We start from the raw sequence: 24,204 nt of genomic DNA on the forward strand, positions 1-24,204 counted from the left end.
ATTTGTGACCTCTGACATACACCTCCACCCTTCCCATGACCCAATGATAATAAAGAATCTTTAAAAGATGTAAATCCATAATAAACACGAAAATAAGAGGAAACCAAAAGAGATTCTACTCTTATGTAAATCTACTGGAGTAGGTTTATAGATTTTAGGAAACGCTAGATAAGGCTGTGCTTAACTGCACAGAAACGCGGGGGGGAGGGGGGGGCCGGGAGAGGAAAAGGGACAGGAGGCAAAGAAAGAAGGGGAGGAGAAGAAAAAGAGAAAGAAAAAGAATTTCAGCTAAAACAGGCCTCATCAGTACTATCACTTTCACTGCCTATCAGTTAAATCTTTCAAATCTGGGCCAGGTGTGGTGGCTCACTCTGGCAGGGCGAGGCAGGAGGATAGTTTGAACTCAGGAGTTCGAGACCAACCTGAGCAAGAGTGAGACGTCCCCCCCCAACCCCCCCGCAATCTCCATTTAAAAAAAAAAAAAAAGTCTTTCAAACCTGTCTAAACATTATTAATATAATTGAACATCGAAAAGCACCCCAAATAAACAGATCTTTCTGGATTTTTTTTCTACAACATAAGAATTACAACACTTATCCCTGCTAATAAGTTATTTTTTGTTATGTTTTTAAAGTTATTTTTCTGATGTAGTTAATAAATTTTACTGAATCATGTATACTATCTTACCTAGTTTTCTATGAATACATTTTTAAAACTGCTTGAAAATAAAACTGTCACAGATAACACTGTGTGAAACTAATTAGCTACGTGCTAAACTGAGCTTGTTACCAGTTTTCTCTAAAACAGAAAGACAAACCCATTGCTTTAATTTTACATTATATAGAAAATTAAATGGAACCATTTCACATAGCTTACAGTTTGATATCTTATGTTTTTAATTCATCATGATTTCAAAACTCTCTAAAAGGATTATTATTCAACTTCTATAAATTCCTTCAGTTACTGATATGAATTCTCTGCTATAACTATATACCACTTTTCCCAATCTCCTTTTCATGTTCACTTATTTTGTAAATTCTTGGTTGATAAAGCAGCTTACAGAACAGCAGGTAATAGAATAAACACAAACACAATAATACATTTCCATTTCACAGACCTTGCTTAATCGTTTCTGAAGTACCAAGAGTTTGTTGCATTCTTCTGTTACTTTGTTGAGAAGAGTCTGCAAGTTTTCTTGAAGGTCTAAATGATAAACGGACAGTTACACTAATTTCACTCCACAGTAAAAGCCTGCATCTTCCAATAAATATCATTGACCTATTTATAACTTTAGAAAATTACCTACTGGATGTAAACCTCATATATTTAGTAGCCAAAAATTAAAATCTCATTGATATGAAACACCTGCTAAAAAGACAATTTGAAAATTTCATATTAAAATATGTTCAATTTCTCTTGGTAGTCATTAATTTGTATACATTTTGTTCATTACCCATATAAATAGACAGGGCTAGGACACATTTTATCTGTGAAGGAACACCAAGAAATTAATTGAGGGTACAATTTGTTAAAATAAACTAATGCCAGATTCATATTAAGATATTTAATATATTTCTTATTTTTCAATTTTCTTCTTATTCATTTTTAAAATAATAAATCATTGACATAGACATATGCAATAAATACAATAACTTCTAAAGATTTGCTCTATGGTATAAAAAGTTAAAATAATCAGAATGAGGAAAAAGATGGGAGTAGAGGAATAAAAAGTAAAGACAGGTAAATTTTTAGACAGCGTCAATAATCTTTTTTTTTGTTTGTTTGTTTGTTTTTTGAGACAGAGTCTCACTCTGTTGCCCAGGCTAGAGTGAGTGCCGTGGCGTCAGCCTAGCTCACAGCAACCTCAAACTCTCGGGCTCAAGCGATCCTCCTGCCTCTGCCTCCCAAGTAGCTGGGACTACAGGCATGCACCACCATGCCCGGCTAATTTTTTCTATATATATTTTTAGCTGTCCATATAATTTCTTTCTATTTTTAGTAGAGATGGGGTCTCGCTCTTGCTCAGGCTGGTCTCAAACTCCTGAGCTCAAACGATCCGCCCACCTCGGCCTCCCAGAGTGCTAGGATTACAGGCGTGAGCCACCGCGCCCGGCCGTCAATAATCTTCATCACACAATTACTGCATTATAAAAATTAAAAATGTATATTAAACATAAGATTCCATGAATCTGAAAAGACAAGATGTTAAGATAATAAACTCAACCTGGCTGAGTGATTAAATCATAATTAAAGGTAAAATAAATGTCATCAATTTATTTAAGAAAATTAAATACTGTTTAATAGTGTGGAAAGTTTTTACTACCTTGAAATTCATATCTGTAATCTCTTAATTCTGGTTCTTGATTTTCAGAAGTGTAAGCACCAGAATTCTCTCTCTCTTCTACATTTACTTCACATTTTAAAGCAGGAGTATAATATTCACCAAGGACATGGCATAAAGTCTGTTAACAACAAAATTGGGTATTTTAAGTAATTACAATTTTTATTTCTGCCTCTAAAGATCATTAAACATTATTCTCCTAGATACAAAAGACAGTCAAAAGGCACAGAAAAATCAGCGAGAAAACACTCCTCCATACACCAAATCAATCTGTAAAAGAAATGTCTAAATTTTTCTATGACATGAAATTCTTCTTACATCAAAAAAATATTGATAATCTTCACTGCACAAAACTATAATTTTTTCTGCTTCCCACCAATAATAAAATATATCTTATACTTTACCACTTCCTAGCTTGGATCCTATTCTGATATTATCTCTGTAATGTCAAATACCCTTGAAAAAAACACCACAGGACAAGGTTGGAAATTCAGAAATGATTATCAGAAATAAATACATAATAATATTAAGAAGGAGGTAACATTCATATACTTTTCTGTTACACCGAAAGTATTTTCTATAGCTTATACATACATAAAAACTTAAAAATATTTGACACATTGTTTTGGTTGTTCTCCTGAGCAATAGATAATTCTATCATTTAAAACAAAACATATGGGTCAGGTGCAGTGGCTAATGTCTGTAATTCCAGCACTTTGGGAGGCCAAGGCAGGAGAATCATTTGAGGCTAGGAGTTCAAGACTAGCCTGGGCAACATAGTGGGACTTTGTTTCTACAAAAAATAAAAATAAAAAACTCAGCCGGGCATGGTGGCATGCACCTGTAGTCCTAGCTATTTGGGAGGCTGAGGAGGGTGGATCCCTTGAGCCCAGGAGTTGGAGGTGGACAGCAAGCTATAATGACACCACTGCACTCCAACCTGGGCAAAAGAATGAGACCATGTCTTAAAAAAAAAAAAAGAACAAAAAACATGTGCCCCATAAGCGCTCCATATAACTTTAACCTTTGTTCCTCACACAACTAAAAATAACCATCAACAACTTCTAAATTTCAAAAATAAATTATTTACCGCTGCTATTTTCTGAGATTTGCTTACAATTTAAACTGTATTGTCAATTACACGACCACTCAACTTACAGATGAAGAAACCGAGACACAGAAAAATTAAGTAACTCATCTATGGCAATATCAATAATTAGTGTCTGTTCTACTGGTGAGATAATTTACCTGAATTTCTTTTGTTTCAGACTGATTATCAGGGAATTTTTTAAATGCTCATTTTAAGTTAAAAACTCAGGAATACTTTCTAAGTGCAGTTCTGAAGTAACACAGTGGAGAAAACTAGGTTAGATGATTCTGCTCATCAAATGAGTAGCAACTTAAAATTTAGCACTTCTTGTCCAAAAGTACTTTTTAACTAATCTTACCTGTGAGAAATTAGAACATTCTTCAGACACTGCATTTTGAAGTTTTCCAATGAGTATCTGTAAAGGCTTTGCTTCATCACCTAATAGAAAAGATAATGCATTAAGACATTCAATTTACCTATTTAAGTACTAATATCATATTTAACCTATGTTTCAACTAGAAGCTTCCCTAATAAGATTAGTTTTAAATTCTTTCAAAGTTATTTTCCATCATTCAATGTTAACTGTCTCTGAAAATTTTTAAGATTTTCAATTTCTATCCTATAAGATGGTATAAAACAGTGACTTTCAAATTTTTTTTTACTATAACCCAACATAAGAAATACCGCATATCATAATCTATTATATACAACTGTGTAAAACAAATACAAATTTCACAAATCAATATTTACCCTTCCTACATGTTATGCACTCCAATGTTTTCTGTTCTACTCTACTCTTTAATTTATTAAAAAAAATGCTGGTCATTACTCACTAAACTGACTTCATCACCCATCAGTGGACCCATTAATTAACTTGTAGTTTGAAAAATACTGGATAGACTATCTGAAGAGAATATTAATAAAAAGAATATTTGCTTAAAATATTAGTAAATTCAAACCCCAAACCTCCTGATGTGAAAAGTATGGTATTCTTATTCCAGACACTCTTGAATTTTTACTCCGTTCAACAGAGCAATTTCATTGGAAAAATTTACAAACCACCTCATTCCCAAAGGCAAAAGCAGAAGCCCAGAGATACCATGAACACAAGAAGATTGCAAACTGGGTGATGAAATAATTATTAAAGATAAAAGTTAACTGCAACTAGTCCATAAACAGGTTCCTTCTCTTCCATTTAAGGTCCCTTAAACATTGTTGCTTCCCAGAGTGTCATTTTAAGTCTTTTGGCTCACTCTACACAGACTCCCAGGATGTCTCATTCTTGTCCTTGGCCACAGATGACCTCCATGTTGATTCTAAATCTTCATCTTGAACCTGTACCTCTCTCTCTCTCCTGAGTTTCATACTTCTATTTTCAACTGCCTACTGGATATTTCTTTTTCAAAGTCAATAGGTATTCTTATTCAGTATGTTCCAAACTGAATTTATAATCGTTCCCACAAATCTGCTCCTCGTCCTTTTTGTGACTGAAACAACCCTCAATTCAGTTACACATGCTAGAAACTGAGGGATCATTCTCGATTCCTCCCATTTTTACTGCTAATATTAACTGCAGACTACAGCCTACCTCTTTAACTTAACTTTCCTTTCCATGCTCATTGACACTGAGTTCACTATCGTATTGTTTATCGGAATTACTGCTAAAGCTGCTTAACTATCTTCACATCACTAATCTCACGTCCTCCAACTCACCCCGATGGTGTCAACTTAAAATAAAAATCTTACGTTACTCTTACTTATGTAAATTCCTGCAGTAGGTCTTATCGTCAATAGCATAAGGCTTAAATACGCTTCATTCAAAGTACACAAAACTTTTTCTGTGTAAGTGCTAGCCAATCTCTCCAGCTTTATCCCCGACAACTACTTTCTCACACACCTTGAACTCCCCAGTTCTCCAAAACGGATGTACATACACCTCAGGGCTAGATGCCAAGCCTTCCCTAACATTCCAATGACTCCTGCCCACCACCTCACCCTACTCATCCTGCCAGAAAGCACTAGACTTTGCTCCCTTCTTCTCCCACTCATTTTATTCATTCTTCTATTGCAGAAATTGTCAGTTGATTTTATATATGCTTTCCCAACAAATTGTGACTTCCTATGAGAAAATGAGTGATTTTGGCTTTCTCAAGCACTTAAATGAATGTCCAGCAATTATATAACCAAATGGATCCAGGACTGGGATTTATAAGTCATCTTCCTCTATGGGTTCTAAGACAAGGACAGAATTATGGAATGGTGGGCTCTAATTGATACTTACTGGGTTCATGGTACTTATAAGTCAGAAACTATTTACCTGTTTCTCGTGTTTTTATATTCTGTAGCTCTAACTGGTGTATTTTCTGAAGTTCCTCGATCTTTTCCTCTTGAGCAGAAATAAGCTCCTCCTTAAGACTGCTAAGAGCTTTATCTTTTTCATTTTCCATATATTCACGAACCTGATCCACGTGAGTTGAATAAACCAGAGATAGGCATATGCGTTGGGCTTCCATCTGTAGCCTTAAATCATTCTTAAAGTGAATATAAACGTTAGAAAATTTTAAAATTACAAATCAAGTAATTGACTTCTATTTCTTTACATATAATGATTAGAATGGAGAAAATACATGAAGTTATACTTTAAAAATTCATATAAGAGAACCGAAGTCTAATTTTTTCTCACTCTTCATTTTGTTGCATTGATATATCTGTCTTTCTCAAGGCAAGTAGCACAATGTTTTCATTACCTCAATTTTATAGTCAATTTTGGTATTTGGTATAGATAGTATGATTTTTGTTTTAAAATATTTTAAATGTAGAGAAATACAAAGAATGTTATGAAAACTTACATGCTTACAACCCAAATTAACAAATACTAACATTTTGTCTTATTTTTCTTCATTCCCCTCCTCCCTATATACCTTTTTTGGTTTAAAAAGGAAACATTATAGATAAAATTTAATCCACTATGTTCTCGTTTACTTCTCATATCACTTCTCAATGTATATATAAACAATGCATTATATTTTACATTTTTAAGGATTTACATAAATGGTATGAAATGGCATTTATTTTACAAACTGCTTTTCTCATTCGATATGCCTCAGATTTATCCAAAGATACAGGTGAATTTATTTTAACCGTGGTATAGCATATATGAATATACTGCAATTTGTCCATTTCCTTTCTGGAGAACAGCTGGATTATCTCTAATTTTGGGGTATTTCAAAAAATGCTGCAGTAAATTTTATATATATACAGAAGTACTAGCACATTTGATATCTCCCCTTAGCAAATGTGCTAGTACTTCTCTAGTATAGTGGTTCTCAAACTTTAGCATGCATTAGAATTACGTGGAGTGCTTATTACAGCAGGTTGCTGGGCCCCACCCTCCAGAGTTTCTGATTCTGGAGGTCTGGGCCGGGGCCTGACAATTTGAATTCTACTTGTTTCCAGGACCACATTTTTGAGAACCACCTAGAAATGTTATTGCTAGATCATAGATAATGCACATTAGACTTTACCAACTTATTTTTTACATAACTGTACTTATTTACATTGCTATCAGCAGTGTATGAGTACTCAGAGCCCCACATCTTCACCACACATTTTATTATCAGACTTATTAATATTTTGCCAATCTGATGGGTATAAAATGTTATTTTACTGTTGTATCAATTTGTAAGGTTGAAAGTATCTTTTCATGTTTATTTTGGTTTTCTATTCTGAGACACATGTCTACTCATATCTTTTACCCATTTTTACATCTTCTTAATATTCCTTTAATGTACATGGCAAATATCTGGTCCCAGTCATTAAACCTGTTTTATGGTATTGCTTGTAAAATAGTTATAATCAAATTTATTAATCTTTTCCTGGGCTGTTAAAAAAATCTTCATTGAAAGTCTTTCTCTCTCTCAAGATTCCATTTTCTTTTTATGTATGTCTTTAACCAACTTGGAGTTTTTTTTCCCTAAAGGTAGGCTCTAATTCCTTAACTCCCCATCCCCAATATCAAACAAAAGGCAGGTATCCCAAAAGCAATGATTGAATACTATAAATTTTTCCTACTAATATGGCTTGTTCTTTCATTTCTCTCAAGTCTCTGTTAAAATATTGTCTCCCCAGAGTGGTCTTCCCTGACCTACCCTATATTAAAAAAGCACTCATACTCACCTCTGGTAGATCCCTAACCTCATACCATACTTTAGTTTTCTTCATAGCACTCACTACCACCTGACACATTATATATTTACTTGTCTGTCTTTAAATCTAATGTCCACTAACCCCTCTAAAATATAAGATTTATTCTTTATTGCCTTTTATTCACTAATATATTACCAGTCCCTAGAAAAGTGTCTGGAATGCAGATTTGTAGGGCCTCCTTACCACATTTTAAAATTTCACAACGATCTGGATATGCTTCTGGGCTTTCCACCATGTCCCACTGATCTATTTGTCCAGCCCTGCATCAAACCATACTGTTTACTATAATTTTGCAGTAAGTCTTGATATCAGATGGAATATATTTTTCTAGAACTGTCTTGGCTATTCTTGGATATTTCCTCTCTTAAATCAATTTTAGAATCAGTTTAAGACCCATGAAAAATCTCAGAATTTTGATTAGAACTACATTGAATTGTAGAGATTAATTTGGAAGAACTGGCATTTGCCTTTACTTTATATCTTTCCACTATTAACATGGTATATATTACCACATAGTTAGGTCTTTATGTGCTTCGATGATTTATAATTTTCTTAATAAAAGTCCAAAACATAATTGCATGGAGTTTAAAGTTTTGTCCCTTCTGTTCCTAGTCTTTATCTCACTCTTATTCTTGTCATACTGCATTGCCTAAGAATTGTAAAACAACATTGAAAGAGTTAAAGTTGACAGGGGGTATCCTAGTCCTTTAATGAGAATGCTTCTAAATTTCACCATTAGAAATGTTACCTGCTAAATATTTTGATGAAAACCATTATTGCAGTTAAGAAATTTCCCTTCTATTCCTGGTTTCCTCAAGTTTTTTTTTTTGTTTGTTTGTTTTTTTAAATCTGAGTTGTTAAATTTTGTAAAGATTTTTTTTCAGCATGCATTAAAATGATCATATGGGTTTTTTCCTGCTATATATGAATGTCAAAGTTACATTAATAGATTTTTCAGATGTTGAATTATTCTTTGATTCTTGCTAGTTTGCTAATATTTTATTTAGGATTTCTACAACCCTACTTATAAGTGAGGTTAGTCTATAATTTTATTTTCTTGTACTGTTCTTATCAGGCCTTTTTGTCAATATTACACCAGCCTCATAAAACAAATTGGGTGGTTTTTCTTCCTTCTGTCTTTCCTTTCTTTTTTCGTCCCCTCTCCCTCTAATACTATTTTATTAAGCAATTATGTATTTGTTCTTTGAGAGCTGATAAGACTCATTTGTAAGATGGTCTTGGTCCATTTTTAGTTAGAGGAGAGGGGAGAAGGGAAACTTCTATTTCAAATTCTTTAATGGTTATTGGTTTTATTCAGGTCTTGAATTTGAATTTGAGTTAATTTTGATAATTTATATTTGGTAATTTGGGTAATTTATATTCTACATCTAGCTTTCGCTTTAAAAAAAATTTAACTGGTATCTGATATTTTTAGGAGTAACCATCACATATTACAGTTTTGAACACAATTCCAGATATTTAAGAGCATTAATAGTTAAGCAATTTGAATTTCTTGACTCTATTTTGGCTATTAAATATGTAAGATATCTCTACATTTGACATAAGATCATATAAGTCATTAGACATAAAAAGAAAACTTTCCAATCCCTTCCTACTGTACTTTGAATAAAATCTATGTTAAAAAGTCTATAAGGCTCTCCAAGGTCTAGTCTCCTCTTTCTTCTTCCAACTCTTATTTTACTCTCCCCCTCTCTGACCTCAACTACACAGGCCTTCATTCTGTTCCTCAAACTCACTCAAATCTTTACAATCGCTCTAATTCCTATGTGGCAGGCTCCTCACTGTCATTCAGATCTTGGTTCAAACATCAATTCCTTCAAGAAATCTTTCCTGACCACCATATTTAATGGTTACTGCCACCATGTCCCCATCATTCTCTATCACATTATCCTGTTTTATTTCTTCATAAAATTTATCACTATTTCTAACCACTCTACTTGTTTCCTCAACACCTGCTTCCCTCACTAGAATATATGCTCTTCGAAGCCAGAAACCTTCTCTCTCTTATTCGTCACTATACTCTTATGCCTGGCAAGAGACTCAATAAACATTTGTTACATAAATAAAGACACACATAAAAGTTTAGTTAGCATCATTATACTGTAGATACCCAGTAGAATTTTCCCGTTATTTCTAATATCAGTATCTGGCAAATATAAATTGTCTAGAATGATCTGGTATTACTCATTAGATGCATATAATTCTTTGACTGCATTTAAAGTTAATATTGTATTTTCCCCTTCAGGTATAACAAGACTTTCAAAAAACTCTAGGACTTAAATCAAGTTTTATTTCCCCAAGGAAATATAAATTCATAACTACCAAACAACTATATAGAGTACTAAAAAGCTTAACAGTTCATTTTTAGTTGTGGAAACTTAAAAACACCAGTATAAAATAAAAACTCTAAAACCAATCTTTGAGAGTACAACAAAATATTACAAAATAAAATTAATAACTTTTCTAAAGCTGAGATTCTCAACAAAGTCATTTAAACTCTGGTCTTTCCAAACAAAATGTGAAACCATTACCAAGTTTTATTTTTTGAGTAGAATATACAACATAGATTAACTGAAAAAAAAAAGCTTAAATGTTTAATAAAAAATACTTAAATGATAAATGATAGCGCAAATGAAAATTAAAGGGTTCACTTGAATTTGCATATAAGGATGTGAATTTACATTTTATTAAAGTGAAGACTCTTAGTATGAAATGTACATTTTCATTGTGCTTTACCATATATAAAGAAGTAAACATACCTGTTCTGATTTAAGTATACTGAGTTCCCTTTGAAGTTTATCATTTTCACTTGGTTCAGTTGCCCAAAGTGATGATTCATTTCTTATTGATGGCAGGTGATCCAAAAACAACTGTTCTTGTTTGCTTTCTTTTCTAACAGTCATATTTTCAAAAACAATTTTATCTTCTGCCATTATTTTTGATTCTTCATCAAAACCTTTACTTATTTTAGAAACTGATTTTCCAGAATCCCTGCTTGTCACAGTCACTACTTCATCTGTTAAAGGGCTTAACTGAACATCACATACATTTACATTTTCTGCCCTATTATGATTGATTATTATTTCTAGCTCTCTACATTTCAATAAAACTTGTTCTTTCTCTTGCTTTAAAGATTTAACTTCTTTACTTAGACAACTGATCTCACCATGTTTTTGTTTCAACTGTTCAGAAAGATCAGACAGTCTCTTTGAGAGCTCTAATTTCTCTCTCTTGGTTACCTCAAGTTTTTCCATGAGTTCTGTTGTATCTTTCTCAACAACCTCACCAGTTTCCCATGGTTCTGCTATACAAGCCTTGTCATCCTCAAAGACAGAACGTCTCATTTTCACTGTAGTTGGATTTATCCTTTGCAAATTAAGCTCTTCATTAAGTGCTTCAAGCTTACTTTTATACTCTAATTCTTGTTTATTTTTACTGTCTTCTAAATCATCTTTTACTTTGAGAAGGCAAGCATATTCCTCCTGTAACTCCTGATAGTTAACTTCAAAGTTTTTTTCAGCAAATGAAAAAGTGTTCTTTTGCTTTTCAATCTCTTCATTTAGCTGAATACACTGTTGTTTGAGGTCTTCATTTTCCTCTGTAAGTATTTCTATTTCTTTTTGCCAGCTACAGTCTTTGGATTTGGACTTAATGGAGTCTATGAAAATCAATCTTTCTTCTTGGTTAACAGGAGTATTTATTTTCAACATGTCTTCAAGGGCTTTCTTTTCATCTTTAAGAATGCTATTCTCTGCTTCAAGTTGTGCAAATTTTTCTTGCAGATCATCCTCTTTTTCCTTCATTTGTTTCTCCAATAATTCTGTTCTAAGTTGTAATTCTTGAACTTCTTGTTCAAGTGTACCCTTTTCCTTTTCTTCTTGTCTGAGTATTTCAATTTCTTTTTGAAGTTCATTGATTTGAAGAGTCATTTCTTCTGACTTTGAATTCACAAGGGACTGCTGTAAATCTTTTAGCTTTGAAATTTCCAAAATTAATTGATTCTGCTTAGTAATCAAATTATCTTTTTCAAACTGCATGGTTTCTATCTTCTGACTCATTTCATTCTGTAAGCCATCTATCTGCTGTTTATAGTGAATGCCTAAGTTATCTTTAAGTTTTTCAATATTTATTCGATGTTCAATTTCTAAATCTTCCTTCAGTTTGGAAAGCTCTTCTTCATGACTAAATAGAAGCTGTGTTCTCAGCCTCTCTAATTCAGCTTCTTGTGATTCAGCCATTCTGTCTAACACAGCATTTTTTTCTCTTTCTAACATTTCAAGTTTTATCTTATAATTTGTAACTTCTGCCTCATGTTTTAATTCTAGTTCCTTCCTGGCTTCAGATGCAGAAACAATCTCAGCTTTTAAATCTTCCACTGTACTAAGGGACTTATGTGCTTCATTCAGTTTACTTTCTTGTTCAGCTATTGTCTGTCTAGCTCTCTGAATTTGATCCCTTGAAAAACTCAATTCTTCAAAAAGGTCTTCAAGCTGTCTCTGTAAATCGGACTTTTCTCTCAAAATTACTCCAAGTTCTTCCTTGAGTTTTTCCTTTTGAGAGTTAGTGTCTTGCAATTTTATATTAAGTTCATTTATTGCCACATTCATTAACTTTATCTGATCTTCATTAACTGTAATATTTGGATATGATCTTAAAGCATTCTCCATTTCTCCCTTATGTTGTGTTTTCAGTTCCTCTATCTGTGACACGTGTTGTTTTATTAATTCTTGTTTCATCTGCACTATCTGCTGCCCATACATCTCATCCAACTCTGCCCGGAGTTGCTCTAACTTTCTTTGTGTTTCCTGTTCCATTCTTTGTACTACATCAGTTTCAAATTGGTTATCTTTATGATTTCTCTTCTGAAGTTCTTCAACTGTCCCCATTAACTGTTTTATTTCCTCAGAACACTGTCTTTCTTTTTGCTTAGAATTGGACAGCTCCAATTTCATATTTTTTATCTCTTGGTTCTTTTGTATAACTTGCTCTTGTAATTCTGCTAGTAATTTATCAGCAGCTGTTACTTTATCCTTTAGCTCAAGAGTTTTTTTTTCTTCCTCTGTTATTTTTGTATTTAATTCTTCAATGATTGCTTCTTTTTCCTGTATTTCTTTTTTATTTGAGTTTTCCACTTTTTTATCTTGTTCCTTTAAGAAAAAAAAAGAAAATAGAAGAAGGGGATTTTTAGCTTCTGGCAACTTATACCATTTAATCTCAAGACTTCTCATGATAGAAGACTTCTTTTTAAATAATTCTATAAAAAGCAACTATTAGGCCTGCCCCTCAATTTTTCCTTTTGACAACGAGACCTAGAACTTGTGTATTCCACATTATTTACAAGCAAACACTATAGCAGTTTTGGCCTTCTTGGAAGAAATTTCTTTTATATTACTATGATTAAAAATTTTAATTTAAAAATCCAGTCTGATTTAGATATCTCTAAACCACTATATTTTCATTTTTCTTATTAACTGACCAACATTCTAAGTATTTAGTATTTTCTTTTTTGGGGGCGGGGCGGGGGAGGTGGGGACAGAGTCCTGCTCTGTCGCCCTGGCATCATCATAGCTCACTGCAATCTCAAATTCCTGGGCTCAAGCTATCCTCCTGCCTCAGCCTCCCAAGTAGCTGGGATTACAGGTGTGTGCTGCCATGCCCAGCTAATTTTTTCTATTTTTAGTAGAGATAGGGTCTCACTCTCGCTCCGGCTGGTCCTGAACTCCCACCTCAGCCTCTCAGAGTGCTAGAATTCCAGGCGTGAGCCTGGCCTAGGATGTTCTACAGCTAAAGTACTACATACAATCTAGACACTTTCAGAAAGATGTCTTAAAAATAAATCAAGGTTCCTCCCATGTGTTCTGGTAACTGGAATGTGTTCTATAGGCGAGTGCTATGAAAAGAGGAAAACAATAGCAAATACAAATTCCTGTGGTCTGCCTTAACTTCAGTCTTGGGCTCTTAAGTTAATCAGAAATTTAGGAATATGCAATAATTAAGTGGCTGAACTTCATGTGAAATTTAAGGTAACTATATCAAGTATGGCATATCAACTTGGTCCTAGACTTTTGGTTCAAATTTGAAAGTAAGGCAGATACTTTTCCTTAGTTCCTATTTGGCATTCTATTTTGGAATTGAGATAAGGCTAAGCCCAGACACAGGCCAAAGCATATCTGTTATGGCAATTATTTCAGCATAGTCGGCAAAAGCTCTGGGCTCAAAGTTCTGGCTCAGTTACTTAGTGGCCTCTGTAAGTAGTTAAGGGCTGTAGTGAAAGGAAGGAAGGAAGGAAGGAAGGAAATTCCATAGAATGGATCAGAATATAAGTAGGTAGGTAAAATTACCTTAAGGAGAGAAGAGTCCCAGTCAAACAGAACTGAAAGACACCTTGAATTAATGTGTAACATATCTAAGGAGAAAATGTCAAAGACTAGGAAAAGAAAAGCTTCAGAGGGAAATGTTGGCAGTGCCTATTCAAGTACAGTCTGAGTAAGGGGGACCAAGGTGCCATTAGCCTTTGCCAATTCTGGTCTCTCTAGAAAAACCATACCTAAAGCAGAAAGCAATGTTAGGGCGTTGTAGCAAACAGCATTTAAGAATTCCAGCATATAGGCATGACCATTTCTATTATGAAATAAATACATTAGATTATCTCAGCCTAATGCCACTGGATATCTGAGTCCTTTAACATCCTTTGATCTAATGCTCACTAAATAACTTCCTAATTATTACTGGGCTTTTTAAATTCATTTGTCTATGGAAAGAAAATCCAATAAACTTAAAATATATAGGTCCCTGTGATAATTATTTCTCATTATAAATTAATAATTTTATTCAAGCTTTAAACATTAGCCTGTTGAACTTGGAAAATCTGAGTTCACCTCTGCGATAGCTCAAGTCTCAGCTGAAAGGAAAAATAAAACCAGACTTTTGAGCATATAAATCGAAGGCCAGATTCTATACCATATAAATTAACCAAGATAATCAATGCTACCCTGTGCAGCCTCTTTAGTGAAATTCTACCACCTTTGTTTTGGTGTCACATATTCCATCCAATGTCACCATGTGTTATTACCAAGTACTGAGCCTTCTTCAATTTCTGCACTACACTATGACATTAGTAAGTCAGTTTAATCTCTTTTAATCTCAGTGTTTTCATCTGCACAATACCTTTAGATGACAAAAAAGGACAGAAACTCTAGTTATAAATTTAGATCCTCCTGTGAATTCAGTTTAACATAGGCTGATCACTTTTAAGGAACTCAGTAATAAGTATCATCTTAAAAACTCTATGACTGAGATTCACATTTGCTTTTGAAATAAATTATTTTACATACTTAAAGAGTTTGTTTTAATTATGAAATTTTGTGATTCACATGAATAACAAAAAGATAAACACTTTCATTAAAAATTTTAAAGTTAATTGCAAAGCTGCTACAAGTTGGATGACTTCCTTAAAATAAACATACCATTTCATATACTTTAATTTTCTCTTGCAAGAAACTAATTTGCATTTTGAAGTCTTCCTTCTTTTTTTGATAATCTTCTAATAGATGGTCTTGTTCTTCCAGCTGTTGTTGATGAGTGAGGATTTGTTGTTTAGCTTGTAGTAAATCTGCAGCTGTGCTACTATGAGTGCTGTTTCTCAGAGTTTCACTAGCCTGTAACTTGAAAACAGAAAGAAACATCAAAACATTAAATTCTGAAGTGACTGCCTTAGAGAATATTAATAGATACCTTTTAGGGTATTAGCCCACAATGGCTCTCTGGGAACTTCCCCTGGCTTCACAGGCTTGAAATCCCAGCAAACATGCTGCCATGGCTGACTAGATAAGAATAGGCACATTACAAGGAAACAATTCCCTTGATATAGCAGAGAAAAGGAGATCTCCTAAGAGAAATATGACTGAGGAAGACATGCAGAGAGAAGTGAGGCCTAAAAAACATTATTTACTGGGTTCCTGATGACTATCCAGTTTCTAGTTCTACTCCCTTTCAGAGGCCTGGTTGTATTTTTGCCTTTGAGTTCTGTAAGACAAGCCTGTATCATTACACTAAATTTCCCCGTTTTGCTTAAGCTATTTCAAATTGTTTTCTGTTACTTGCCATCAGAAACCCTGATTAATGCAATTAGATGACTGTGGCTCTAATTAAAGGTAAATGGAATATATTCAGTCTAGTTATCATTTTAGAAACTAACTAAAATAAAACCATACCAGCATTGGCAAAAGTAGGATGTAACTACAGTTTAATTTCTGCAAAAATTCTCTCAATCAGCCTTATAAGGTTTTGTAGGATTTCAAATAAGACAGGAAAGAAGTACAGAGAAAACAGTAGCAGAAAACCATGCAAGAAGTATGAATTAAATTCCTGATTAATATAACACATATTCAACTAGTTTTTCCAACATGATGTAATATGCAAATGGCTTTTTGACAAATTCACATTTGTTCTTAAAGTGAAAAATTTTTTAAAAATTCATTACTAAAAAACTAATAAATCTTGTTATATTAGTAACACTTACATGCTGAAATTGAATCTGTAATTTTTGACTTTGTTCTGTCAACTCTAAAAATTCTCTCATTGTCTCATCTTTTTCTCTTCTTGCTTGTTGTAAATTAGCAGTGAGCTGGGTTATGATGCCATCTCTTTGTTTAATGGCAGCTTCAAATTCTTGTAACTAAAGGAAACCAGTGAAAATAGTAAGCACTAGACTTATTTTTTAAACAAAAATTGATTGTTATTAACTATTTTTCAAAAATATGTAATTCAACATACATTGGCAGAATTCTTACTATTTGTAAGCAGTCTTTTCCATATTTGAAAACTATTACCTTGAAGGAATTGGCTTTTACTTCCAAATCAACTTTGAAAAAATTTATCTAAACTAAGGGAAAAAAATACATTTGATCTGGCTTATCCATATATCTACTTCTAGAAGGGTATCTTTACATTTAGGGGCACCCCTAATCTATCCCTAGGCAATACTACCATAGACATGTTCAATCCCAACTTGTTTCTGTAGAGGATGAAACCGAAATGTATTGTCACCCTCATCAATGTCCTATTTCACTTTGTTTTCATAACTGCCTTCCAAGGACAACAGATGTTACCCTAACCACAAAAGGTTACTTACAAGGACTTGCTGATTTTTTTTTTTTTTTTTTTTTTTTTAAGTGAAAAGATCTCACTTTATTTTCCAGGCTGGATTCAAACTCCTGGGCTCAAGCAATCCTCCTGCCTCAGCCCCCTGGGTGGCTAGGACTACAGGCATACACTATCAAGCCCAGCTTGCCGGTTTAAGTTATGGTATTTTGATGTGGTTTGTACCATAATTTTCTCCCAGGATGATTATAGAAATACCTGTCCTCCTGAAGTAATTTTGGACTAGCTATCTTATATAAAGTTAAATGAGAGTCTGTATTACATTAGCTTTGCTAATGAAATCCTAGTTTTAAAGAGGGTTATTTATATTATGTACAAGGACAAAAATTATGAGATGATCTTAAGTTGCCATTTAGTTCTATTTTGTTTTTGAGATGGGTTCTTGCTTTATTGTCCAGGCTAGATTTGAACTCCTGGGCTCAGGCAATCCTCCCACCTCAGGCTTCTGAGTAGCTGAGATTATAGGTACACCACCACACCCAGCTCAGTTACCATTTAAAAACCCCATCTTTAAAGAGAGTGCACATAATATCATTCAAATTTACTATTTTTGTTTTTGTGAGTAGCAAACCAAAAAACAAAGAAAGTAAGCATACCTGTTGCAGTCCTTCAGTCCCATAGGTGGCTCTCATTTCTTCCAGTTCTCTGTTTAGCTCTTCAATTTCATGCTGTTTCCCAGCTAATTCATTTTCCATCATCTCTAGGTGGGTCTGACTATACTGTGCTCCTTGTCCAGAATAAGAATCATCAATACCAAATTCTTCTTCCTAATCAATTCAAGATTTTTAATAATTCAGTACTAGCAACATTCCTTAGGGAGAGGGATTTGATTCAAATACTGACTACCATAGCAAAGTCCACTTTAAAAAATCACTCATCACCTGGAAGTTTACTGGTATGGCAACCTACTTTGTAGTTACTATGATATGTACCTCAAGGGCATAAACAGGATATTCACAAATTCTGTTAGAATTGAGTTTTATTACCCATTATTATAAGTTCATTTTGTTAAACATTAAAATCAATTTAAAATCACACAGAAAGAAGTACATGCAGAAAAAGGCTTTGTTAGTAAAGCGAGATAATTTTAAATAGTATAAAACATTAGTATCATGAGTAGTTTTAAATACTGTACCCTTAATAAATTTGTAGGCTTTCCTGTTCTCACCACAAATCTGCAACCATTTACCTGTATAAAAACAATTTCCTGATATATTATAATCTTAGAATTTTATTTAAGCTAACAATATTTCTGCTAAATGTATTTGTGTGTGTGTCTTTAATTCTAGAGAAAAATGCCTCATTGGCAAAAAACAGATATAGTGATTAAATTTAATGGAAGTATCTAAAAGATTATGACCATTTCAAATGCCAACCATTCCTTAAATATCTCAGTACTTACAATGCAAAAGACACTGAACTATGTCTATACATTTTCATTTAAGCAAATTAAAGTTCTAAGTGCAGTTTCTATTTGGTCTTCAGAAGGAAAAATATAAGCCTCAAGTTACTAGATCCTCTTTTACAAAATGCTTCCTTTAAATAATTTATTAATCAATAATTGTTTTTAGATTAGACCACTATTCATTTTCAAGTAAAACCACTTACTGATAGAAATCCTTAAAAGCTGGTAAGCAAGTCAGCAGGTAGGAGGAGATGAACTGATGAGGAACACTGCCTCAAGAACTTTGTACTGAGGCTAGTACTATGACAGCTGTGCCAACACTGACCAATGTGAAGGTTTTCCGTAACATATTACCACCTGTCTCTAACACAGATACTTTGTGGTAGGAGGAAAGAGGATGACAGAATATGTCTCCAGGGTTGACCTAGTGGAAGATTAATTTCAGATCAATTTCTTCCCGATTGAGCCAAGAGGAGTTATGTGTTTCTAAGAATTTGTCCATTTCTTCAACTTTTCCAACTTTATGTGCACAGAGATTTTTATAGTATTCAGAGATTATATTTTGTATTTCTGTGGTATCAGTTGTAATAGCTCCTTTTTCATTTCTGATTGAGCTTATTAGGGTCCTTTCTTTTCTGTTTCTGGTTAATCTAGCAAGAGGCCTGTCAATTTTGTTTATCTTTTCAAAGAACCAACTTTTTGTTTTATTAATCTTCTGTATAATTCCTTTGGAACTGATTTCATTTAGCTATACTCTGACCTTAGTTATTTCTTTTCTTCTGCTGGGTTTGGGATTGGTTTGCTCTCCCTTTTCAATCGCTCTTTGCCCCTTAATAGTGCAAAGATCAACTTCATCCCTGCCCATATCTTAAGTTACTCACAATTCTATGTTAAAAGAATCCAAGATAATGAAGTTGTTACTGTTGGAATGCATAGCATGGAACAGCCCAGAATTAGAATTAGATACCTATGGGCCACATGCTTTAAAAAGTGAAAATCCTAATTAAGAGTTCTTTATCAGAATTTGATTCCTTTGCTTTTATTGTAAGGATAATTTCTGAAAATCAAAGCTAAAGTTTTTTTTAAAAAAACACATCTATGGTAAAACAATTTGCAATTGGTGAAAACTATCAGAAGGCAGGAGTACTGACTATATTAAGATTATTAATATCAATAAGCTGGGCACGGTGACGCATGCCTGTGGTCCTAGCTACTGGGGAGGCTGAGGTGGGAAGATTGCTTGAGCACAGGAGTTCCAGGATGCAGTGCTTGTGAATAGCCATCGGGCAACACAGCAAGATCCCATCTCTAAAAACATTTTTTTTAATTAAAAAAAGATTATAAGACTAAGTCATTTGTAATAACTTTCAAATGAAATACTTCTAATTTGCAATTAGTTTTTCTTGATACAAAATGAAGCATTTTTATGTGACTACTAAAATTTTTACTTTAGACTAACAGTGTAATGAAACGAATGTTTACGAATACAGTATTCTTCCCTTATCTTTTGGGAATACAGGGAATACATTTTAAGAGCCCCACTGGATGCTTGAAACCATAGCTATTACCAAAACCCATATATACTGTGTTTTTTCAAAATGACCACCAAAATGGCTACTAAGTGGCTAATGGGCAGGTAGAGTACACAGCATGGATACACTGTACAAGGGGATGATTCCCATTCTAGGTGGGATGAAAGAGAGGGAGACAGATTTCATCATGCTACTCAAAATAGGGAACAATTTAAAACTTATGAATTGCTCATTTCTGCAATTGTCCATTTAACATTTTCAGACCACAGTTGACTGTAGAAAGTAGAACCACAGATAAGGGAACACTATTGTCTTTGTAAATATCATATAAAGCAAGGCATATTCCTTTAAATGGCAATGATATCAGTATTTCATAAATTAGTTATCTTAGTTAACAGAGTTGTCCAGTTATAATAATTATCTGCTTATAATAATTGTATCTGATACCTTATGTAGCCAATGTTCAGATTAATTTTCCCTAATTCACTTAAGCAAATTTTATACTTGAACAACCCATATGTACTGACTTCCTAAAATACTACATAACTGTTTTTCAAAATAGGTAATAAAATATTATTCACAAGAACTAAATTAAAACAAACTATATTCCAAAGTTAGAATAGGAATACTAAACAGAATATCAGGACTAGTAATAGTTAGCAATATTCTATTTTTAATATATAATTATTTTATTGATACCTAAAGGGTGCAATATTTATCTCTTCTTCTAACATTAGCCTTCTAACATTATACCTAGTAAATCTTTACATGAAAGTAAATCAAATAACTTGAAACATGAAGATTAGATTAATAGACTCCTTCAACTAAAAGAAAATCTCAACATCCCTCAATGTCCTTTTTTACGTAGGCATTTGTCAAAGTTATTTAAACCACAGATTGTGTTAATAAATTCTTTTTTAATTCACAGAAGATTTAATCTATACAGACAACTTACAGATCTAGAAGAGTTCAAGTAAGGCATATTTTAAAATTTAAAATAATCTGTTGAGGTAAGTACCATATAATAACATTGCTATTCAGAAAGAATCAGAGAAAAGATAATTTTCACTGTATAACTATATAATGGACTTCACACAAAAACTCACCCTTTTAATGAATTTAGTTTTAAAACAAAAAAGAATAATTCACAATTTATTAATCTTACTCTTATACTTAATCTGGGAATACATACATTAACAGACATTAATAATGGATGTTTCTTTTCCACACTTTCCATTCATTAAATTCAACTTTGTTTATCTCTTAAATAAATAAATATAGCTCAGATAAGGTTACAAGTGACATACTTGTCATCATACCTATAGATAGATATTTTTTACTTCTTCATTTACTTGACTACTCAATGGTTATAGACTGCTCTCTCCCCCAAAACACAATTTTTCTTTGCTTTTAATGATTCCACCCTCTCTTGCTCGCTTCAAATCTTTGTAGCCAATATGCCTGCAAAACTTTTGCATGCTAAATCTAGAAGCAATGAATGGAGAAGCCAATTTATACATGTGTACCTGTGATGGATGTTAAAATATATTTATAATATATTACACAATAAAATATACTACACATGATCTCAAATTATCACTTCGCAGACTACTTCCTCATTACAAACTGAGTAAGAGAATTTCACAATGGTAAGATGCATCAATTCCATTATAACCAAATGATCAAATTTTGCATCACTAATAATGGGACCATCTGATATAATCCAGATAATGATACAATAGGAATCTATGTCACATTCTTACAAAGAATGTTTAACCTGAATCTAATCTTGAGGAAACAATCATAGAGTTCAGATTGGGAAACTTTACTCATGACCTGGACTCTTCAAGAATGTCAATGTGATAAAAATATAAAAATGTGGGAGAACTGCTCCAGAAACTAGAAACTAGAAATTGCATGGAAAATGCAATTTTGGTTTGATCTTGAAAAATAAAATCAGACATAAAAGATTTTGTGGGGGATAACTGGATAAATTTGAACATAGACTATAATAAAGTGCTGTATCTACATTAATTTTCTCAAGCATGATAATGTTATCATGATTATTGATGGAGAATGTCCTTTTTCTTAGAAAATAAATGCTGAAGTATTTAGGGATAAGATGTGAGATTTGCAGTTTTAATTAAAAGTAAGAAAATTCAACTGTATTTTTACCTTCATTTATTCCATTTCCAGCACTCTTAATTTCCTTGTCTAGATTCAAGATTATATCTAGCATAACATTCTTTCTAACTAAAGAACTTTTTAGTGTTTTTAAAATAAAATTACAGGTATACTGACAAAAAAATAAAAAAAGAATGTTTCTACAAAACATAAGGATCTGATGCTTCATAAAAGATCATGAAAATTATATGAGTTCAATGTGTCTACCTGATGCATGGAGTTGGAGTCAAGCAACTAATGATTAAGGTCATTCATTGAAAAAGTCAAAGTTGAAAAGCTAAGTTTGTTACTTTATATGTAAAATATATAGGCATGTCTCCAACTCCAGTCACTTCACAAATGTCATGAATCATATAAGCAACTTGGTTAAGAAGTACTGAATAATCAGATGAAATCTATAATGGAAGTGCATATTCTACTATCATTTCATCTTTCTGTACATAACAAAGCATATTTATTTGCCTGTCTTATCTCTATATTGTCTGTAGTATTCCCAATTTCTTTCAAATAACCCTACTCAAAAGGTGTAAAAAATAATTTGTGTAAATATGGTGTTCTGGACATAAAATGTCCTTTCATAGAGGATTGAAGATGATTATATGTAATTTAATTTGTAACAAGAGTATTTTTTTATTCAGTCTGACTTCTCTAGTGCATGTAATTGGGTATGTGTTTAAACAGTAGAGATCTGGGAATAAAATTATTTGATTAATTCTTTCTAGGATTGAACCCATTTTTCAATCCATTGAGTACATCAACAGAAGTCATAAACATTAAACACATGCCATACCTATCTATTACAAATAATTTCCAAACTAAGTTCTAATTATCACCACAATCTAAAATCCTTCTGGGAACAATTTGTTAAAGGGATCTTCATCGCTCACTGTTTCATATAAACACAGTGTAAAAAATAAAAAGCATAGTAAAAAAGGAATCAAGCTTTGCTGAATATCTATTATGTGCCAAACATGTAATAAATATTCTGAAAATTATATTGGACAATGACTTTGTGAGGTATACAACTACCTTGTGAGGTAGATATTATTGCCCCCCCCACCCCATTTTATAGGTAAGGAAACTGTATTTCAGAGTTTAAGTGGTATATCCAAGTTCATATAGCTCAAAAGTAACGAAGTTTAAATTTGAACATAGGACTTTCTGGTTCCAAAGTTCTCCTGCTCTTCCTTCCATCACCTTATTGCCCTACTAACCAGAAAAATGACAGTGATATTTAGGCAAAATACAAAATGATTATGTGACCTATGATTAAAACTATGTGATTTTGAAATTTTAGAATACTCAAATTCAAACCACAGCTGCCAAAATAATTAAATGTTGCAAATCTGGCATTTGTAGTTAAGTTATAATATATGTGTTGTCAGAAAGGTATCTCATTTTTTCAGGGGTGTTACTGAAAGATAAATCCTTAGGAGTTCCAATATGAAAAATATTACATGAGACATTTATTCCTTAGGTTATAAATTTGGTCTGCTGATGATTCTTCAGCTTCCTGAAATGGGCAAATATTGAAATCCCCTGTAATTCTAATTCATTCAAGCCAGTCAAACATCATTCAATAGAGTAGCTAAAGCCTCAGAACTAGTCCAGAGGATCATGGATCCAACCAGTATTCATCTCAGCAATCTGATGAGACAATCTCAAACATTTCACAACCTATCAACTTTCTTCTGTTTTCTGAAACACAGTGAATATATAAGTTTCCCAAAGCATAATCCATTGTGAATCCACATGTAACATGTATAATATTACAGGGTTATAACTAAAATCAGGTCAAATCTGTCAAAAATTATTTCATAATTACCTTTTTTCAATCTAACTGTAATCTAAGTCACTGTTTTTTCCAAACTCTAAGGCAGTTAATCAGTTTAGTTTTTTTGACAAGCATTAAAAAGATAAAAGTATCACAGGATATGTAATACTGTAAGAGTATCCTTCCAGAAACTTGTTTGGAAAAAAATGTATATATGCATATATTTATTCATATACAATTATTCATGTATATAACTATACATATATGTAACTATAGATGTATATAAGAAATACATGTTTATTACTGTGAACTACAGTCAACAACTATGATAAATGCTATTCTAAATTTTATCTGTAGTGCTTATATTCAAGTACTGTTTGTACTCTACTTTGAAACACATCACATTTACTAGGTGCTACAGATATATAGTTTCAATACATTTTTCTGGACCTCATAATCTCCACTAGTTTTTTAATTAAAAAAATTAAG

General features: G+C 32.8%; 1 protein-coding gene across 1 annotated transcript in view; it reads right to left on the reverse strand.

Moving 5' to 3' along the window:
- AKAP9 (A-kinase anchoring protein 9) overlaps positions 1 to 24,204 on the reverse strand; it is a 142,227-nt gene that overhangs the window by 85,198 nt on the left and 32,825 nt on the right. Inside the window, exons 4-12 of the mRNA XM_069462348.1 lie at positions 17,956 to 18,009; positions 17,417 to 17,587; positions 16,180 to 16,335; positions 15,125 to 15,322; positions 10,418 to 12,805; positions 5,749 to 5,962; positions 3,790 to 3,869; positions 2,324 to 2,462; positions 1,118 to 1,203 (exon numbers count right to left, since the gene is read on the reverse strand). Coding sequence (XP_069318449.1) covers positions 1,118 to 1,203; positions 2,324 to 2,462; positions 3,790 to 3,869; positions 5,749 to 5,962; positions 10,418 to 12,805; positions 15,125 to 15,322; positions 16,180 to 16,335; positions 17,417 to 17,587; positions 17,956 to 18,009 — 3,486 coding nt within the window. The remainder of the gene's footprint in view (positions 1 to 1,117; positions 1,204 to 2,323; positions 2,463 to 3,789; positions 3,870 to 5,748; positions 5,963 to 10,417; positions 12,806 to 15,124; positions 15,323 to 16,179; positions 16,336 to 17,416; positions 17,588 to 17,955; positions 18,010 to 24,204) is intronic.

Source organism: Eulemur rufifrons, chromosome 29 (genome assembly GCF_041146395.1).
Source record: "Eulemur rufifrons isolate Redbay chromosome 29, OSU_ERuf_1, whole genome shotgun sequence".
Classification (NCBI taxonomy): Eukaryota; Metazoa; Chordata; class Mammalia; order Primates; family Lemuridae; genus Eulemur; species Eulemur rufifrons.